This window comes from Physcomitrium patens, chromosome 3 (assembly GCF_059467195.1).
Source record: "Physcomitrium patens ecotype Gransden chromosome 3, ASM5946719v1, whole genome shotgun sequence".
In the NCBI taxonomy this organism is placed as follows: domain Eukaryota; kingdom Viridiplantae; phylum Streptophyta; class Bryopsida; order Funariales; family Funariaceae; genus Physcomitrium; species Physcomitrium patens.
In genome coordinates, this window is record NC_143412.1 from 13,852,921 (window position 1) to 13,874,371 (window position 21,451).

The 21,451-nt window shown below is 31.9% G+C and overlaps 2 protein-coding genes across 2 annotated transcripts; both read left to right on the top strand.

Moving 5' to 3' along the window:
- The first annotated feature begins 200 nt into the window (after positions 1–200).
- LOC112279849 (uncharacterized) lies at positions 201–9,785 on the top strand. The gene is made up of 7 exons (XM_073532653.2): positions 201–304; positions 581–594; positions 2,161–2,233; positions 7,849–7,974; positions 8,095–8,110; positions 8,523–9,384; positions 9,538–9,785. Exons 1-6 carry the CDS (start codon positions 201–203, stop codon positions 9,312–9,314), a joined length of 1,125 nt encoding a protein of 374 aa, XP_073388754.1. The 3' UTR covers positions 9,315–9,384; positions 9,538–9,785.
- Positions 9,786–19,898: 10,113 nt separating this feature from the next.
- LOC112280220 (small ribosomal subunit protein eS24z) lies at positions 19,899–21,143 on the top strand. Its single transcript, XM_024515451.3, has 5 exons — positions 19,899–20,069; positions 20,285–20,326; positions 20,469–20,639; positions 20,757–20,843; positions 20,976–21,143. The coding sequence occupies exons 1-5, from the start codon at positions 19,998–20,000 to the stop codon at positions 21,009–21,011; spliced, it is 408 nt and encodes a 135-aa protein (XP_024371219.1). The 5' UTR covers positions 19,899–19,997; the 3' UTR covers positions 21,012–21,143.
- The last annotated feature ends 308 nt before the right edge of the window (positions 21,144–21,451 follow it).

Consider the following 21,451-nt stretch of genomic DNA (forward strand, 5'->3'; position numbering starts at 1 on the left):
TTGTTGGTGATGGAAATGGTGGTACTCTACTCTAGTGCCTGATCATTCTGCACATGGGACAAATGGGGTGGACCCAGTCATTTGCAATTAAGTGTATGGATTAGTTTAACTTAGTGCCTGATTAGGCAGAGGGGATGAGTATTTAATTAGTGCCTGATAAGGTGATCTAATAAAGCAAGCCAACAAGAACAACAGCAGCAATGGCTTTGATTGAAAGAATTAGGAGCGCACATTCACCTTCACGGAAACCCAAAACGCGGGTTACAGAACTCCCAGACCCATCAGCTAAAAGCCGGAAGTTCAGGCATGTATCTGCAAGTTCTGATAAGATCTGGTAGTTACCAGATGAAGTGAATCCATCATACTTTTACCCTGTCAGAACCCTGAGCCCTCTATACCTGTAGCCATAGTAGGCTTCCTTTCCTAACCATGATTGATTCATTCCCATTCTTTCCCTGATGCAATAGACATACAATGTACATGAGCTACTCTCAATTTCAGTGTAACCTTCGATACTACAATGAATGAATCCATGGAAAACCTGTCTAATGATGCCATGATTTGCTGTGGATTGTTGCAGAGAATTCATTCACAGTACACACCAAAGGAGCTTAATAATAATGAGTAGCAGCAGCAGCAGCCAACTAATCAAGCCAAGGCGAAGAGAGGGGTTATCTATGTGGGAGTGAGCAATCTGGAGCAGTAATATAAAATTCTACCAATAAATGCTGGTGTCAGGAATTTGTAGCTATGGCCTTCAAAGCGAAGGACCATAGATTCGCTCTCGCCGCGGCAACAACAGCAAACATCAAGCGGCGTTTTGAAACGTTACTATGATCTCGGATATTTGACGTATTGTGATCTTAAGGTGCCATTCAGACAAAAAACCTCCAACAGCCTCACCCCAGTTTTTTTAAAACTAGTTTGTCTGTCGAATCCAAAACTCTCCAACATCGACTAATCAAGCTTTCTTTTAAGTGAAGAGTTCTATATTAAGAAATAAAATCCACCGGGTTAGGTCTGCGGGAAATGCTCATTGGGATTCGGCTATGTCGACGAGAATCTCCAGCACCTTGAATTGGGAGGAACTCAGCTTTTTGGCAACACATTCCGATGTTCGGAGATGACGTCCACCTTCTTATTTAGCAAGATTTTTTGCCACTCGGGGCAAGCAGACTTCGGAAGCTCATCATCAACTCGCAACTGTGCAAACCGATGTCGAGGCTATCAGTTTTTTTTTAGTGTGTGTTGTGTTCGCGATATATTCCCGCACTTAATTACTCAAAGCCCTCATGAATTGCATGCCTGATTCCAATACCTTCGGTCACTGTGCAGCGCCCCATAAGATCAAGAATAGCCGTAACCAGTCAAAAGCGAAGGAAACCAAAGGGAAGAAGTTTCGGTGAAGCAATACATGAACAGGGAGGAGCTCCCACGATGATCAAGTAAGATCTAGCGTTGAGCAAAAGTACTGTCAATTAGTGTTTCTGGGTGATGTGTAGCAAGGAGGATGAGTGACATAATGGGAGCCATCAATTTCCTTGTAAAGAATAGGCACGTTGTTTTGTGGACTATATATATCTGGATTTTGGCCATGTCGTTCCAGATTCTGCCCAGGAAGACCAAATCCAGAGCATCCTCTTGCAGGATTTTCTGTTTTAGTGCGAGAAGCTTCGTACCGTTTATTTAAAGGATTTCTAGAGTCTTTATCAGTTGTGTGTATTTTGTTTTTTTCAGTTTAACGGTGAATCTAGGTGATGAGGATTGTTCCAGTTGTTCTAAGATTGTTCCAGTTGAATTGAGACGAAACTTCTTATGAAACCGACGGAAACACTGAAATCTCTGCCACCAAATATAGACAATTTTCCGTTGTGGGTACAAGCTTTTCCATGTAAACTCTATGTAGTGTGTGAGCCGGAGATTTTCACATCGCAGACCAGTGGGGTTATTACTATAATAACTGTTCAACAGACAATAAAGTGGGCTTCACAGCATCTACATGATGGTTCTAAAAGGCAATTTCAACGGGAAGAAACACTCTCAAATATAATCTTTCATTCTGTCTTTAAAATCACGAAGGCATAGGTCAGTGAGGATTGAAGCGGCATCAATCACATTGCCACAAACAACAGATACTGAATGTGGGATTACGTAATCCAGATGTGCGCATTTACTGCCGAATGGTTAAGCTACGAGCTGAAACCGACATGAGCGGTCAGAAACAAAGTTTGAGGTATTTCAGATTTCCTAATGCACAAAAAAACACAAATACAAAAACAACAACTACTACTTCAATGTGATTCATCAAAAGTATGGTGCTGTAGTTTATTTTAGCAGGAGTTAATTTCAATTAACGAGACTGAGAAAGGTGTCACTGGGCAAAACAGTATCACGATTGGCATTCATTTTAAGCATACAATTCATCGACTATGAACTGCTTTGGAAGAGTGCATTGCCGAGGAACAGAATGCTGGGAAAAACCTAAAAAATAACTGTAGACAAGATGGGTTACGTCAAAAGAATAGGTCTTGATAGTTTGCTCACGTTTGTGTATTGACCAAGAATGTCAGAAAGGATGCATGATCCTGACGCCACAAGTGCGAATGGGTCGTGATTATTGCATTTCTAACTGAATTCGCTCTGATTGCTACCATTCCACGACAGCCAATGACGATGGTCTAGGATAGAAAATCTTGCAGTGGTATGCGGTCCATGTTGAACAAAATTCACAAAAAAGAAAAAAAAAATTGGTGATGTAATTTAAATATGCTCCCACATGCATTCCATGAAAGAAACGTAAAGAGCTACAAGAGAATGAACACGCACGTGCCCACAACGAGTTCTGATCGTGGGAGAAAAATACTCACAGGATTCTATTTCTTGTTGAGAAAAGCGCGGTGGTTGCAAACATGATAGTGTGTCTAGAAGCAAGTAATCAGACCTAGCAAAGGATTAGATTCGTGTCTTCATCACTACACAGGAATTCGGAGCAAACCAAATTTCTGTTTATTGCTGCATTATCCCTGTTATCATCAAGTTCTGACTTCTCAATGTTAAGGTTTTAGTGACATGTTCTAAGACAAGGAGTGTCAATCAATCGGATTGCATCAAGCGTCCATTGTGAGCTATTCTGATAACTGTTGTTACATTACTTGAAAGGCCAAACGGCAGTGCTAGTGTTCTTCAAGAATGCTGAGATGCTTATCCAAGGATTTCTGTCAAGTTAATTGTGGTGATCTTGAGTTATCAAATAATGATGTCAGGCTTGGTAGTAACTTATAGGTGTTGGTTTCGGTGCATTCACTTCAACACTTCCTCTTGCACTGGAACTCATTTGTAGCATACTAAGAAATGAGCAAAATTGTAATGGATCAATGGCAACATTGAAGAGACGAATATTATAAGAAACAATTCATTATAACCTTTCTAAATTTGTTGTGCATATTGATGGCGACGTTTTAACTTTTTTGTAATAAAATTTTCTTTGTTAGGTTTGTGGTTGATTGAGGTGGCATTGCATAGACTCTGTGCAAGTTGTTTATTTGTTGCGAATTTGATGGAGAGTTTGTTTTGATCTTTGTTGAAAAGTAGAGTTTTGAGAGAAACCCTCTTAGAATCAATATATTTTCAAGTAACATCTGATGTGGATAGGATTGTTTCTACAAGAACAAGGTTTGGAAAATTTTATGGAGTCCAAATAGGAATTTAATCAAAAACATATAGATTGTGGATTGAGTACAAAGCACACATAAATAAGTTTAAAGAGACTAAATTTAAAAGCTTTATAGATTGAGAGTTTGCAAAGAGATATTTGAAAAGATAGAAGTAGGTTGGAATTTTTATTCTATAAGGAGTTAGGTAAAAGAAGTATGCCTATTGCTTCATCCATACAATAATATGTGAAGGTTTCTATTGGTTTGGTCAAAACATCAATTTACCACTTAAATGTGGGTACATAATTAAATATTATATTTCTTGCTAAACTTCTTTTTTTAATAAAGTAGTATTGTATTTTTATGTATTTAGTAGAAGAATGTAATACCAAATTATTTAAAAATTTGATACAACTTTAATTATCACTAAAGATAGGAGATAGATTAGTAGTGCAAATTTATAGCTCTTATGGCATTTGCCTTAAGTATATGATATCTTTTGCACTTTTTGAAAGCACCCAATATTCAACTTTGGTAGTACTTAGTGCAACAATTGGCTATTTCTTACTTGACATCAAGTCTTGAGATTATGGAAGCATATAGAAGTCTTCTAACCAATAATTGATAAGTGAATTTATCAACATGTCAACTTAAAGATAAATGCTAGAGTATATGAGAGTTTGTATTGGATTGTAGTTTAATATATCAAATTTATACAACATTTTTTTGAAATAGTTTTTTTTGGTGTAACCATATACTAGATGAATCTCTCTTTAATTTTGTTCTAAGGTAAATACTACCTTCTCCAAGTTTAGTCATCTTGAATGTTTTAATAATTATAAAGTCAATTTCTTCAATTTTGTTATATTATTACTTATGATAATTAAATCATCTATATAGAGAATTATAATTTTGTTTTGTCCATTTTTGATAGAATAATACAAATTATAGTTTGCAAGCTCTTAGCCAGTCTTTGTTTTATAAGATAAAAGTCTATTCTTCAATACTATGTATATAGTGCTTATTTGAGTCCATATAGAGCTTAAATCAATCTATATACTTTTCTTTTTAAGTACTAATCTTTAAAAACTAGATGGAATTTGCATATACACCTCTTCATCTAGTATTACATTTATAAATATAATCTTTATATATAATTGTTATAGACTCAATTTTTTTTGAATTACAAGTACTAGAATTAACCTAATAGTATTTCATTTGACAATTAGAGCATATGTATCAAAATAGCTAATGCCTTGAATTTGTTCAAATTTATTTATAATTAATCTTGCCTTTAGTTTGTTTAATTTGCCATTACTTTCTTTCTTGACTTTGAATATCCATTTTAAAGAGATAGCTTGTTGTTGTTGTTGTTGTTTTTTTTTTTTTTTTTTTTTTTTTTGATAAATCTTCAATCTTCTAAGGCTTATTTTTTAAAATTGAATCAACTTCATCTTGTATAGCTTTTTCCCACCCTTTGTATCTAATGGCTTATTCACAATATTGAAGTTGAGATGTATATTCTATTGCATATGTTAAATGATATTTAAATCTAATACTCGATCTTTTATTTTTTGTAGAGTATCTACAATTTGTAGGTGCTTGCTCACATTCCATATTAATTACTCTTTCTGTTTCAATGTCTATGGATGAAGATAATTGTATTGGCTCTATTGTACTATCAAATGACAATACTTCAAGTTGTATGAATATGTGGTTATTTGGAATATTCATGGTTTATTTTTATTGATTTTTTTATTAGAAATATTATATCTTTTTATTCTACTCTAATAGTTACAAGATATTGAATACCTATCTTTGTTTCATCATATACTATATCTCTAGATATCACAATCCTGCAAGTTGATGGATCAAATATTCTATATACTTTTGTTTACTCATCAAAATCCATATGTATCTATTTCTTTATCTTGTTTTTTAACTTGCCACTTTGTGCCTTTATTACATAAGTAATACCAATGCATTCAAATATATTCAAAAAACTCTCATTAGATTAGAGGTTGTAATATCTCTGAAGTAGTGTAATTCCTTAGTTTGCAACCATGGAACTTCTCTCGGCTAAGAAATTTGCTATGTTAATTATCTTATAGCACAATTATAATACCACAATGTCTTAATATATAAGACTCTAAAAACTTCTTGTTTCTCATAACATGATGGATTGTTCTAGAATCAAGGTACTATGGATGATTTTTCTCTAGCCTTCATATAATCTCAATGAGTACAATGTCTATATCTTTGATAGTGTCTAATATATTTTTATAAGCTTGATCTTCATTTGTTACTATATTGACATTATTATATTCTTTTTGTATCAGAAGCTTGTTGCAGAAAAGGCAAGTAAGGTCATAAAGTGATTCACACAAAAAATATTAGAATCTTGTAGTAATATATTGATCTTTTGTGGTGGTCCTTGCTAAAATCCTTGACTAATAAAGCAAGACTGTTTACATGTTGCTTGAGTGCAATAGTCACATGAGTTTGTGATCTCCATACCAATTGCCTAGTGCTCTTCTACAAGTGTAGTTGTGGTTGTAAAAAAAAAAGAGTTGTATTTCTTAAATTGTGTTGCTAGTGTCTCTTTTTTTTTTTTTTTCCATTTTATTCTTGCGCAACTCAAGATATTATTATTCATTTAGTAATTTTGAGCTAATAGATGCAAATTTTGATAATTTATTTAAAATTATTAGGTTCTAAATTATTCCTTCATAATTTGGAAGAAGTCCATTTATTGTGATTTGAATTAGTATTTTATTTGCCACTTTATATCTCATTGCACATAAATTTTTCTTCAAATTTCAAATAATTTTAAAGTATTCTACAATTGAACTACCTTTTGCTGTTTAATATTGTAAAACCAAGTGGATAGTAAGAAAATTTGTAACAAATCACCAACTTCAAAGATGTTCTTCAAGGTTTACTAAGTATCTAAATGATTATTACTTTTTAAAATAGTTTCTTTGAACTTGTCATTTGCTGCCATTACAATCAATGCATGGACTTTGAGCTTGTGAATCTTGAATTGTTCATATGTAAATGTTGATATTCCTACCATGGTTGGATATGATATAGGCACCATCTTCTTTTCTATTAGATCTCACATGTTCTCCCTCTTTAGTTATGCCTTCATCTTGAACTTCTATTTGTTGTAGTTTATTGATTCTTCCAACTTGTTGCTCTTATTAAATGTAACTATAAATGATTGTTCTCTTTTCCATAGTGAATTGTAAAATGACAACAATTGAACTAATTCATATGAGATAAATTATGAGAATTTGGAAGCAATGCTTTACTAGTGAAGCTCATTCCTAAAAGAATATTCTAAAGAAACAAAACTACTCTATAAACAATACTTATTAGCAAATTTGTAGAGATTTAACTTTGCTCTAATATTTGTTGAAATCAACATGACTTATTTATTGAAAAATACATCATCACAAGATATATCAAAGATGATTATCAATAATATTCTAAGCTATTCTGATAACTACTACTACAGTATTTGAAAGGTCAAACATCACTACTAATGTTCTTCAAGAATGCCGACATGCTTATCCATAGATTATGGTCAAATTGGTAGAGAAAATCTTTAGTTATGAGATGATGACATCAAGCTTAATAATAACTTATAGATGCTTATTCTAGTGTATTCATTTCAACACAAACTAGTTACGAAGCCTTGGAACTCTACATGCTAAAATACCAACAATATTACAATATAAGTGTAGCAACAATAATAATATAACAACAAAACACCACTTGCAATAGTTGTGGCTAGTGAATTTGGCTAGTGCTATGAGCATGATTTGTTTGATTAGCTAATCCTTTGTTATGTCTTCTGAGTTGTGCAAGAAAATTGACAAGGTGGTAGGTGAAAATTGACAATGTGTGTATGTGTATGTGGAGAAGAATTCAATGCTCCAACCCATGCTTAAGGATTCTATTGTAGTGCAAATTGAGGTGAATGAGCACTCTTAAGAAGATGAACACATCATTGCTGTGCTTTTGTTTCAAGACTGCAAGTAGTATTTATGTAATTTCTGTATGTTATGCTGGGTCTACCCGCAACTTGCACAACGGCACGCTTCGCCTTCCTCCCGCCACATGGCCTTCTTGCAAGGTCGCCGCCTTCTCAAGTCTGATCGAACTCATGGCAACTGCACACCTTCTGCAGACCTTCTCGTGCAACAATTCCCTCCTATCTCTGTCTCTCTCTCTCTCTTGCCAATTCTCTAGCCGCTGTGGGGGTTTCTGGGGACCTAAATTGTTATCGAATTGCTACCGAATTGTTTCCGGATTGGTGCTGAAGTTGGAAATTCTTTCGTACCCACAACGATCCAAATCGGTGATGTCCATGGTGGCAATTTCGAGGGATAGATGTGTTTTTTTGCTTTGGATTTGTGTCAATGTGGTAATGCAGCGAGGTTGGTAACGTGGTAGGTGAATCTTTCTGTCGGGTCTGCGACATTTCTCGAGGCTTAAGCAGGACATTACGTCGTTTTGATTTTGCATTCTACACGCAGAAGATTCCGTACGAAATGCAGAATTTTGAGTCTTTCTTTGGGAACATTGGTCTACGGGATTGTTGAGTTGCTTTAGACACTGGTGTGTGAATTGTTTATTTGGTAAACCGCCAATTTTTCTTCCACATTTCTCTTGTAGCTTTCTTGTGATCTTCAGTCCTCACACTTGATGTGTAAAAACAGAATTAGTAAATTCAAAGTTAAGGAATCTATGGCGCATTTGGAGCAGTCTACATGTGGCTTGTTGCAAGCGGGTCCGACATGGCTATCACCATTGCTCGAGACAGAGTTTTTCGGGTACTGCAAGAAGCACACCACTGGATAGCACGATAAGAACCAATTTTGTCTCTCCTGCTGCACGGGGCCACACTGCATTCAGGGGCTAAGCGAGTCGCATTCTGGTCATGCATCGGTTCAAGTGCGGAAAGCTTCCCACCGAGATGTGGTTCGCGTTGCCGACATCAAGAAGTATCTCGACATATCCAACATTCAACTGTACCCTATCAACGGCGCCAAGATTGTCTTTCTGCAGAGCCGGCCCCAGACGAAATCATGCAAAGGAGCACCCAAGTACTGCGATACTTGCCATCGCAGTCTCGCAGACCAGGTTAGATTCTGCTCCATCAACTGCAAACGCGTTGCAGTGTGCGACGCATCTGTGCGAGATCTCGAGTTGACTCTGTCTCACTCCATTGACTCAGTTAGTGATGGAACTGACTCGATGAATCTAGAGGCGACGAATTTCTCTCCTTCAACGCCGAATAGACATGGCAACCACACGGAGTTGAACAATCTTAGTTTAAAGATGCCTCCTTTCAAGAGACAGAAAATTTCGGAGGACAGATCTCACTCTCTCTCACCTATGTCTGTTCTCGGCGCTGGAGTTGCTTTTCGATTCGATTGCTTGAGGTTCACGGCCCCTCCACGCCCGAGCGACACAGTGAATCTAGTCCAAGAGTGCACTGCCGGAAGCAGTTCCACCCGATGCGGGCGCCATTCTTTTGAGCTCTTCAACGACATACCGCTAAAAGCCGAACACTGTGAGAATGCTTCTCTCATTGTACATTATTTTAGACAGTGGATATACGTGCATGCGTTGCAGCTTCAGTCCAAATGAAACAGTGGTACATCCTAGCGATCGAGTTCGCAACCTTGAGATATCTCGGAACATTACAGACACACCCAAGGTGAGTTCGGCACTCATTGCATAAGTTTCTAATGACTTTCAAAACCGTGGTAGGATGCCGTATTAAGACATTTTAGTTGTGCAACTTCTTCGGCAAAATGCTCTTTTCTGAGGTTCTGCACATTGCTTACCCAGGTTTTATTGTGTTGTGCAGAGAATTGCTACGATAACTGCATAGTGGAGGACTGCAACCACGCTATGTCCTTGAATACATAATCTGCTAACTGGCTGGTATTGAACATACTTTGTACAAAACACTACTCCGATGCTAACGACGATTAGTCTCGATGTGCGAAACACCTGCGGGCATTCAAAGTCCCTGTAAATACACGCTTCTTGACTGGTTTGTACATATGCAGAACATGAATGTGAAGGCGAAGCTTTGAAGTTTTTTTTTCACTCCCTAGATTTGTCAGGGCTTGCACCACGTTACAGATGTCCTTGAGAATCCCTCCAACAGCACAAATAGTCGTATATTGCTGTTTTGTGACTTCCACTGATGGTAAATGACCAAGTCCCTCCACCCTCCCTCCACACTGCCTTCGGAGCCTTTGGTGGAAGTAACTTCTTACCCCTGCACCACTTTGGACGGAGTTTTCATTGTTGAAGACACACCTGTTCCATACTCCAGGGTTTTTGAATTCACTGTTCAAGCATTCACATTTCAGATAGTTCCCTTTGTCGCCCATATCGTTTGTCCATTAGACAGACTGAAATCACTCATCCTTCAGATTTCAATGGCGTTACAGCATCCCAGGCAGTTGTAAAGTTTGCCTCATTACTCCAAGTGTTAATTGTGATGTCTGAAAGTATCATAACAATTTGGGATGCAGTCAACAAGTGGAGAGATGATGGTAAGGACACATTGTTTTGTTTCAATAGTTAAAGACTCAAATATTAAAATAAAACAAATCAAAGATGGGAAACACAAGAGATGTTATGGAAACAGAAAGGACCTCTGAGGATCATACTGTATATTAGGGGAAGAGAAGGATTTTAGGCATTGAAGTATCCCCTCTCAAGATTCACCATAGTTTTTATTCAACAGCCTTTGTCATGCAGTCTGCCGTCACTGCAATCATATGCCAACTTACTTACCAGTGAATCACAATTTCACCTTCCATCCTATTCCATGACCTTCAGTAATAAACCTGATTGATCCTTCTTCAGTTGACTATTGTCATGGGTTTTATGATAATTTGCTCTTTAATAAAATAAGCTTTTTCTCTTTTCTACAAGTGTGTGTGTATATATGACTATTATTATTAAAATTATATTTGAAGAAAGAAGACATGCTAATATTTTTTGGTATTGTTTGATTTTCATGAAATGGTAATCAAACAATATTTGACTACTGTTCTTGTTTTTATGCATCCAATTTCTATGGGTTTTGAAACATGTTTGAGTTGTTGGTGCATAAATCTGAGATATTTTTTTTAAGTATATTTAATCTAATATTTCAGTTATTTTAGAAAATGAAACCATAAGAAAAGAGATTTTGATTGTTAAGATTGATTGATAAAAACAATAAGCAATATCAAATAAAAAACAACAAGAACAAAATCTAAAAACCATAGTGCATTCTTTTTCTTTATTTTTTGATACAAAATGGGATTTATCCAATGCATTGATAAAGTCAAAGAAATAACAAACAATTTAATTCATAACACTTCAAAAGATAAGGTTAAGTCTAACATACAAAATAGTTGTTAATACTACACAATTTAATATACTTTTATGTATTATCAAATCATTTTATGGTACTCTAGAACTCTATTTAGTTACCTCTTGTACTTTACAACCTACTAATTGTCATGTCATTTAGAATTTGTCTCATGATGAAAGTAGTCTCATGTTTTTGATGTTTTTTTAGTTTTTTTCTTCATGGATTTTTAACCAATCTGCCCCTATTTAATTAGACTTTGACACATTATGGTCCTACTATGGAGGTCACTTCATTTATATTTTTTGAAAAAGAATTGTTTTTTAAATGTAGATGGTTCATATCAAAATATTCTTATTAGAAACCAAATCCTGTAAAAAAAATTAAGTTAAAAGATGATACTATTTGTAAATATGACTTACTTCAATGTTAATATTTTCCAAGTTTTTATTTCTAAGGGTTGGTATTTAATTTATATAAGAGATAGGTAGACCAATCCCAAATTTTTACAAGCTTGATAACAATCCTACAATCTATAGAAGATGGTTTTTAGTTTTAGAAGCAACATAAAATACAATGGATGTCAATATGAAGATTAATAAATCCTTTCTACAAATCAACTGCTACTCTTTTGTATCAAATTAGTTAAATAAATATTGCTTCTTTGTGAGTGCAAGGTTGGAACCAAATATTTTTTCATTTCATAGAAAAATTATAGTCTAATAAGTTATTGAATTTCTCTATCAAGACATTCAAAGAAATATTGTTTATTTATAGATGCTTTTTTTAAAGTATAGCATAGTAAGTAAATAATTCTTTTGTTGTTGTCTAAGAGTATGAATTATAATAAAAATTAAGTTTACATATTGATTCATAATATGAATTAATATTTTTTTGTCTCCATTCTTGTTGTGCTTGTTTTTAGAGCCACTCTAATAATTTTTAAAAAGTCGGCCACTTAGTTCTTCTTATCTTATGAAGATTGGTTTTTTAGATCCAATAAGAGTTTATTTGATTTTTTTTTTGTTTTTTTATGGATTGAATAAAAACTGATTATTTATCTTCTTCAATCCTTACATTTTGTATAGGTAATTAGAATATCATTAATAATAATTGGTCTTTTTTAAGATATACAAACAAATCCAATTTTATGATTTACAAAGAATTGTGCTTTGTTGACAATGTCATGAACATATATATTTACCTAAATAAGAAGTACTAGGTAGAAAATAAATGTAGGTAGATATGATATTATCTTGTGGCTAAGCTTCTTAGAAGCTTTATAGATGCATATTTGACTTTATATATGTTTATAGTTGATTGAAAGATTAGAAATTTAGCAAAAAAATTAGTCATGCATTGTACATGTGTATATCTTATGGTACAAGCTAATAATATGGCTTACATATAAAATAATTTCTTTTCAAGTTAAGATATATGTCTTGCAAATTGAATACATATTAGAAATCTTGTAAGACATTGTCATGTAGCTGCTAGCTGAATAGTATATATAAAAATAAGAGTGAAGCCTTCTTTATTCTTGTCAATACCTTTCTAATCCCTATTCTTGATTTAAGACTTTTTAGTCTTTTATTTTTGGAAATAGTCATTCTAATTCAATGTATTACTAACTTTGAATGATTTTCTAATCTTTTTGAATAACATAAGAAAGTATTGAGATTTTCTTTCTTTGAGATTTATATCTTTGATAGTTTAATAAGAGTGATAATTTGTTGATATTATTTTATATTAAAAGTGAGTTGATTATTTTACTTTTATTATTATATTTAGAAGTTTATAAACTATTTACCTTCAAACTCACTTTTAGTTTTCTAATACTGATTATTTTTCTTATAAAGAGTAGACTGCCTTTCTTTGTAGAAACTTTCATTTGATATTAGAGATTATAAAATATCTTCTTCTAATTTGACTTTTAGATTTGTTTAAATTATCTACAGAAGGAAAAATTATGGAAGCTATTCTTGGCCAAAGTGAAAATAAATTTGCAAATATTATAAATCTTCACAAGCTTGTAAATATTCTAAGGGTAGAAATCTCATATATCTCTAACATCAATAATAGAGGTAGTATTCCAATGCCTATAAAAGATATCAACAATGAAGTTCAAAGTCTACATTAAAAATTTGTGTAATTAAGAAAAGCAAGTAGATTAAGCTTACAACTAAATCTTAACAATCTTGCTACTCCAACTATAAAATAGGCAATAATAAATATGCCCTAGAAATTCAATAGAATAAGATCAAAATTTTGAAGATTTGTACAAAAAATAAAGCTCTATTTAAGATTGCATCTTTTTCAAAACCCTGATGGATTTACTCAAGAGTACTTCTTTTTGAAAGTACTGTTTTTTATTTTACATCTTTAATGGAAAAATATTCACATCTTTTTTATAATTTAAATTTATTTTTAAAAGTATTTATAGTCATTTTAAGAGAAAGTAATCAAAAAAAAAAAATAGAGACCAAGTTTATAACTTTATGACAAAGATCATATTTAGCCACTACATATTGTAAAATTTCAAAATTTTACTTGTGATATAGATTGGAATGATAAAGCCCTTATCAATCAATTTTGGTATGGATTAAAAAATAATATCAAAGATTTACTATTGATGATGTCAAGAATAGGCTTATTAGAGTAATTTATTACTCAAGTCATTACATACAATAATTGACTCTTTGAAAGATGTTAAGAATAAAGTTTTGATTCAAGATGTACAAATCAAGCTATCATAACAACTTCTAAGTTTACAAAAGCTTATTCATTAAGACCAAAACTTATGCAAATTGACACAATATGTTTTAAGCCTCTTTTTGAATTAAAAAAAAAACTTCGTACTATCAAGAAGATTCAAGCTTATATTATAGAAAATCTAAGCACATTGTTCAATATTATTAAAAGAAGCAATATAATCACAAAATATAGAGCATAATTACCATAGAAGATAATAAGTCAAAAAACGGATTTTTTTAGCTACCATAGAGATTGTGCGACTAGAATCTTACATAATATCTAGTAAAGGTCTTATTTTCTCCTCAGATCTTTCACATTATTTTACAATAGAAATTTTTTTGGGACAAAAAAATTACTAAGTATTTGCCTTGCTAGATTTAAGAGCCTCAACTTGTTTTATACATGAAGTCTTTGTTAAAAAAACAAGAAATATCTTTAGTCAATAAAAATAAATCTATGCATATAAAAGTCATAGATGGTTATTTGTTATCCTCTAGAGACATTACCTATAAAATAGTTCCTTTAGATGTAGCAAGTAAAGATCATACAAATTTAATAATATTCAATATAATTAGATTTTTATCTAAATCCATTATTTTAAGATTATTGTAGCTAAAAAAGTATAATTTTCAAATAGAATTGACTTCTTGTAACCTTGATTTTTATTGTAGTTTAGTATAAGATATTCATAATTAAGTAATATAAGTAAACCATTGTTGGTAGATACAAGAGCTTTTATATGTATAAAAAAATGATCAACTTTTGATATATATGCCACAACTATTATTAATAGAAAAAAGTCTTTAAGTAGAATTTTAAGCTACTATTAAGATTATCAAGACATTTTTGACAAGAAGAATGCTAATATTCTTTCAAAGCATCATCTTTATGACTATTCAATTGATCTTCAAGATAGAGCTCAAATACCATTTGAATTAATCTATAATTTATTATAAAATAAGTTTTTTATATTCAAAGATTTAATGAAAATTTGGATAAAAACTTCATACGTCATTCTAAATCTTCAATATAAACTTCTATCTTATTTATAAAGAAAAACCATGGATCTTTGCAAATGTATGTGGATTAAAAAGGATTCAACAAGATTACCATCACAAATAAGTATCTTCTACCTTTGATTTCAAGATTTTCTTATCAACTCAATTAAGCAAAGATATATACAAAAATAGATCTATAACGAAAAAAAACCTAATATGCATTAAAAAAAAATGATGAATGGAAGATTGTGTTTTAAACTAGATATGGACATTTCAAATATAATGTCATGCCTTTTGGACTCATGAATGCACCAAGTACTTTTTAACATCTAATAAATAATGTCTTTCATGAGTTTTTTTTATGACTTTATTGCATATTATTTAAAAAATATTTTAATCTATTCTAAGAACATAAAAGAGCATAAAATTCATGTTTTTTATATGCTATAAAAACTTAAAGATGTATAATTATATGTCATATATATACAAAAACCTTGAGTATTTTATGTCAATACATATTTTGAATCATTACTAAATCTATTGGAGCATGTCTTTATTAAGATTTGATTTCAAGATCACTTATCAACTCTAAAAACAACAAGGTTTGTTAGACATCCTTTCTAAACATTTTTATCTTGCATTCAAAGAAAGAAATGTAGTTTTTATTCAACAAAGAATAATTTTCTTGAAACCAAAGTATTTTTATTTTTGAATAATGAAATCAACATTAATTATTGATTCAACCTTTTTCTAGTAAGTTCAATCAAGTATGTCCTTTGATCCTCTTATTTATGATATTAAGAATAATTCTTCTAAGTTTTATGAGACTTTTAGGTTTGAGTTTAAGAATAATCTACTCCATTTTGAGAGACAATTATATATTTTAAAAGGCAAAATATGATTATGTATTCTTCAAGGTCACCATAACTTTCCAACAACTAGACATTTTAGATATAACAAGACTTTGGAGCCAATATCAAGAAATTTTTAGTAGCTTCAAATGTAAAAGATAGTCAAGGACTTTGTACAATCATGTAACATTTGTTGAAGATCAAAAATTCCTCTTCATCGATCTTATGGACTTCTTCAACCATTACATATTTTAAAACAATTTTATGGTCTTTTTTTTCTATGGATTTTATCATAGAACTTTAAGTCTTAGGATCATATGATTCTATATTTGTAATAGTAGATCGTTTCACCAAGATGTTATATTTTGTACCATGTAAAAAAATTATCACTAATAAAGAAACAATTAAGTTTTTTTTTAACAACATCTACTACTATCATGAATTGTCAAAGGATATTATATTAGATAAAGGAACTAAATTTGTATCAAGATTTTAAAAAATATTTTTTAAGATTCTAAAGATGGATATAAATCTATCTTTGGCCTTTTATCCTCAAATTAATTGATAGAAAGAGGATGTAAACTAAATTTTGAAATATTATTTGAAGTATACTATCAATTATTAATAAGATGATTAGATAATTTTTTACTATTGACATAATTTACTTATAATAACATGGTATATTTTTCTATCTAATAAATATCTTTCTTTGCTAATAATAATTATCATCCATAACTTGATGGTTTTATCTTTGTAAAAGTTAATAAACTTTTATCAAAAGATTTAGTGAATCATTTATTTAAGCTACATACAATAGTAAAGATACAACCAAAAGAAACTCAAGAATGATAAAAGACGAATGCAAATACCTATTATAAGAAGTAATCTTAATTCTACATTAGTGACAAGGTATAGTTATTTTGTTGCAATATTAAGACTAGCTGTACTTGTTACAAGTTAGATTACCATAGGCTTGCACCATTTTATATTTGTGAAAAAATCAATATAGTTGCTTATCAATTATTTCTATAAATTCTATGAAGATCCATTTTTATATTCAACGTGTCTCTTTTTGAGCCATATAAGACAATAAATATCTTAAGAAGAAGAAAAATACCACCTCTTTTTATAAAAATGGATAATAATTAAGAATTTAAATTAGAAGGAGTCTTAGACTTAAGATGGAACTGAAATAGATTAGAATAATTGTGCATCAAAGTTGATATGATATTAGTGAATGCATATTAGAACTAGCGCAAAATCTTACAAAAGCAACAAAAGAGGTTGATGCTTTTCATTAGCAACATCGATCAAAATTAAGATGAAGAATATGATAACTTTGCTATATAAAAACTGTAGTTCAAGAAATATTACATTTTATCTTTTATCTTTTTTTGTAGTTTATGTGTGGTGCTAAAGAGATGGAGAACCAATAACCAGTAGATTCAATTCACAAGCTATTATTTATTGACTTACCAGATAAGACATTATAATTATTACAAATTTTAAGACAACGTAATGAAGATGAAGATTCTCAAGAATGACAATTTCTTCCTCAAATAGATGGTGAGATATAACACATTTGATATTACAATTTTACAAGAAATTTTTCAAATTTGATGATTTAAATGGAATTAACAAAGATTTTTGACGATTTTACAAATATTTTATTTCAAAAAAGTTATAAAGGCCACAAAAATGACCAAATAATAAGATAGTCTTTTTTTCCTAAAATAAGATATTATCATAGGTTGAGAGGACTAATCTATCAGCTTTAAAAAAAATAAAGATCAAAGTATGAGACAAATATAATTCACCATATCTTAGACTTCCTTAATATATAATGACTACTCTTTGTAGAACTTAGATCTAGAAAATAAGATAATATCATATATATATATATATATATATATATAAGAAGTAATAGGTAAAAAATAAATGTATGTAGATATGATATTATCTTATTCCAAAGCTTTTTAAAAGCTTTATTTATGCATATTTGATTTTATACTTGTTTATAGTTGATTGATAGGTTAAAAACTTGGTCAACAAATTAGTCATGTGTTGTATGTGTGCATAGCTTGACAATACAAGCTAACAATGTGGGTTGCGTATATAAAACTTTCCTTACAAGTTAAAACATGTATTTTGCAAATTGGACACATATTAGAAGTCCTATAGGACATTTCTTTATAGATCTTAGTTGGATAGTATATTTAGAAGGAAGAGTGAAGCCTTCTTCATTCTTGTCAATGCCTTTTTAATCTTTAGTCTTATTTTTAGACTTTCTAATCTTTTTATCTTTGGTAATAGCCATTCTAATTCAATATATTACTATCTTTGAGTGATTTTCTAGTCTTTTTGAATAATATAAGAATGTATTGAGATTTTCTTTCTTTGAGATTCATGTTTATAATAGATCAGGGAATTTGTAGGTTTTTAGAAGTTAATAGTGTAAAAAACTCCAAATGTTCCTAAAATTATTAGAAATTTGATTTTGGATCCAATTTTATATGAAATGAAGGATTGAAACAAATCTTCAAAGAAGTTTTTTTTTTTTTTATTCTTCAAAAACTATTTGAATATAGATTTGCAAATTGATGAACATTAAGGTAGAAATCAATAAGAAAGAAATTATTATTCATTGATCAAAATCTTTTCCAAATCATATAATTTTTTTTTAGAGAATTTTATTATTTATAAAACAAATATAAGACTAGACTTTATCAATCTTATGCCATGTTTGTAAACCATTGCTCTACTTGTGCTCACACATTAAATTTTGGGAGCCATTACTTGATCATAGTTGGCTTAATATGCATCGTTTTAAATATTAGAGTGTCCAAGTTCTAAGACTTTTATAATCCATTCGATCAAGAGAGGTTTGGTGGCCTATTTTTAATCAATTATACTTTGCCTTCTATTTGGATCAAGTTAATGAAGATGTATTTTTTAATAAGAGATTTTTAAATGATGATTTTATTTTTCAATATGCCTTATATGATCCAATTCAAATAGTTCAAAAGAAGTAAAGAGATGATAGTAAAATTATGTTTATAATAATATCTTAATTAACCACATTAATTTGGATAGAATACCAACATTCAAACTTGCAAGAGATTCTATTCATTAAAAATTGGACAACATATTAAATTTAGAGAGGAGAGACTAAATTGGATACTTATAACCTAGTACATTCACATGTGTACATAATAATGTATGTTAAGTTGTATAAATAATAATAAAATTTAAATTACAAGATTACCAAAGAATTTATTCAAAAAATAGAAACAATAGTAATAAAAAAGAGAGATACAATGTTTTGAACTTGTTATATTATATTAAAAATTGATAATATTTTAAAAGAATATTAAAATACAATCAATTGAGGTAGTAACAAATATTATTCTACATAGACTTAAGTTACAATTTATATTTATTTACACATCTAATTATATTTTTTGAATTCAAATCATTTATTTTCTTACCATGATATTCAAGACTGATTTCATAAACATTAATAATATCAAATACAATGCACTAATTATTCCAAATTTATTTTCCTAGAAAAAGAAAAAAGAAAAAAGATTATAATCTAGAAGAAGTACACAACATATGAGGGCAAATTGTAACATTATTGTTTGATTCAAATATTAACCAATAATATCAATACCATTTAATTATGTAATAAATAAAATAACTACAAATCATATATTTAGAGATACAAATATTAATTAAACTATAATATTTAAAAATATATTATCAACATCAACAAAATAATATCATGCAAATTTTCACACAATGTGATTAATATTATTATTATTCATATTCAACTCAACATGAATGCTTGACTCTAGAGAATATAACCTAAATGAATGCAGATTCAAACATACAAGAATTCTATTTTTACACACCCAAATCAATAATCTAAAAAATTTAATGTAAAAAAATTAAAATTATATGACCTCAACTAAAAATCTGTCATCTTTGAAAAGATGAGAATTGTATTGCATTACTTTGTTGTACACAAATATTGCATACTCGAGAAACATTCCTCCACAGTTTTGAAACTCACAACAAAGGGAAACACTCGCAGTCCTTGGTTGTGGTTTTGGAACGAAAGTAGGGGAACAAAGGGAACGGCGCAGGAGAGGGAGGGGAGCGATTAGGGCTGAAGTGGAATGCGAATGAGGCGCCGGGTAGGGTTAAGTGGAGCCAGACCACTCTGTTCTGATTCTCTTTGCACAGCGTGACACCGCGCACCGCCATCTCTGCTGCTGCTGTCGCTGCCTCCCTCTCCCTCTCTCCCCTCTCGCGACGCTGAGCCCCAGCCAGCAGCAGCAGCATCATGGCTGACAAGGCGTGCACTGTGCGCACTCGCAAGTTCATGACCAACAGGCTGCTCGCCAGGAAGCAGTTCGTAAGCACCCGTGGCCTCCTTTCTCGCTTAGGGTTTCTGGAACATTGGCTTGTGTAACACCTCATTAGAGTTTTCGCTTGGTTGTGGTTGTGACTTCTCATCTTCGTGAGGTATTGTAGATCGAGGTGCAGTTCGTAGTGCTGGAGGTCTTCGCTTAACCTGGCTTGTTGGGTATTTATGGGTTTTTTTTGTGTTGTTTCTGATTTTGCGTGCAGATCATTGATGTGCTACACCCCGGTCGTGCTAATGTCTCCAAGGTGAGTTTATGATCTGAGGAATGGGATACCGTGTTTTTTTATTATGTTTTGTTTTTGGCGTTTTCTTTTTCTTTTTCTGGTTATTTTATTTTTTAGGTCAAGAGTATAGTGGACACGAGTTGAGATTGCTTTGTGTGTTCAGGCTGAGCTGAAAGAGAAGCTTGCTAAGGTGTATGAGGTTCGGGATCCTCAGACCATCTTCGTGTTCGGATTCAGGACCCAATTTGGAGGTGGCAAGTCCACTGGATTTGGCCTCATCTATGACTCTGTCGACTCTGCCAAAAAATACGAGCCTAAGTACAGGCTTATTAGGGTATGTGTTTCCACCCCTTACTGATGCCCTTGTTGTTACGTCCCTCATATTTCATAATACAGTACTAATGGTCGCAATTCTGAGCATTCCATGACTTCATGCATTTGCGAATTGTAGAATGGACTGGCGACCAAGGTTGAGAAGTCCAGGAAGCAAATTAAGGAGCGCAAGAACCGTTCCAAGAAGATCAGGGGTGTGAAGAAGGTATGCGTAATCGCTGATTGAATTTGGCAGAGTAACTATCTCTTAGAATCCAGCATATATGTCTTTTAGATTTCATTAAATGCACAAATTTAATGTTTTCTGACGTTATTACACGTGATTCCTTCTCTGCAGACTAAGGCCGCTGGTGACGCTAAGAAGAAAAAGTAGATGTGACATAGTTTCCTTCGCATGATGTAACCATGGACTCTACTCCTGCTAGGTTTTGAGATGACAGACAAGATTATATGAAATTTTTTCCGTCTATTGGATAAATCCTTCGTGTAGGGGCTTTTGTTCGAACTGCTGCGGGTGTTACTGTTCGTCATGAGTACTTATGCTTAGCGGATCTCTTTCGAAATTGCTCTTTGCTCTCGACCTGAATTGGAGTCCCAGACGTCGAACAGGAAGTCTTGCATTTGTTAGTAGGTACTTCTCATCCTACTATGTAACTCACGGTTGTCGCTTCCGTAATCTGCTGCTTGCATGTTGCTGATAACTTAGTTTTACAGAGTACTGTGAGCGTCGCCTTAACAGGACAACCGTGGATAGATCTTTCACAGATTCTGTTAAAAAATGCACACGTGGTCAGTGGGAGATCATGTACTCTC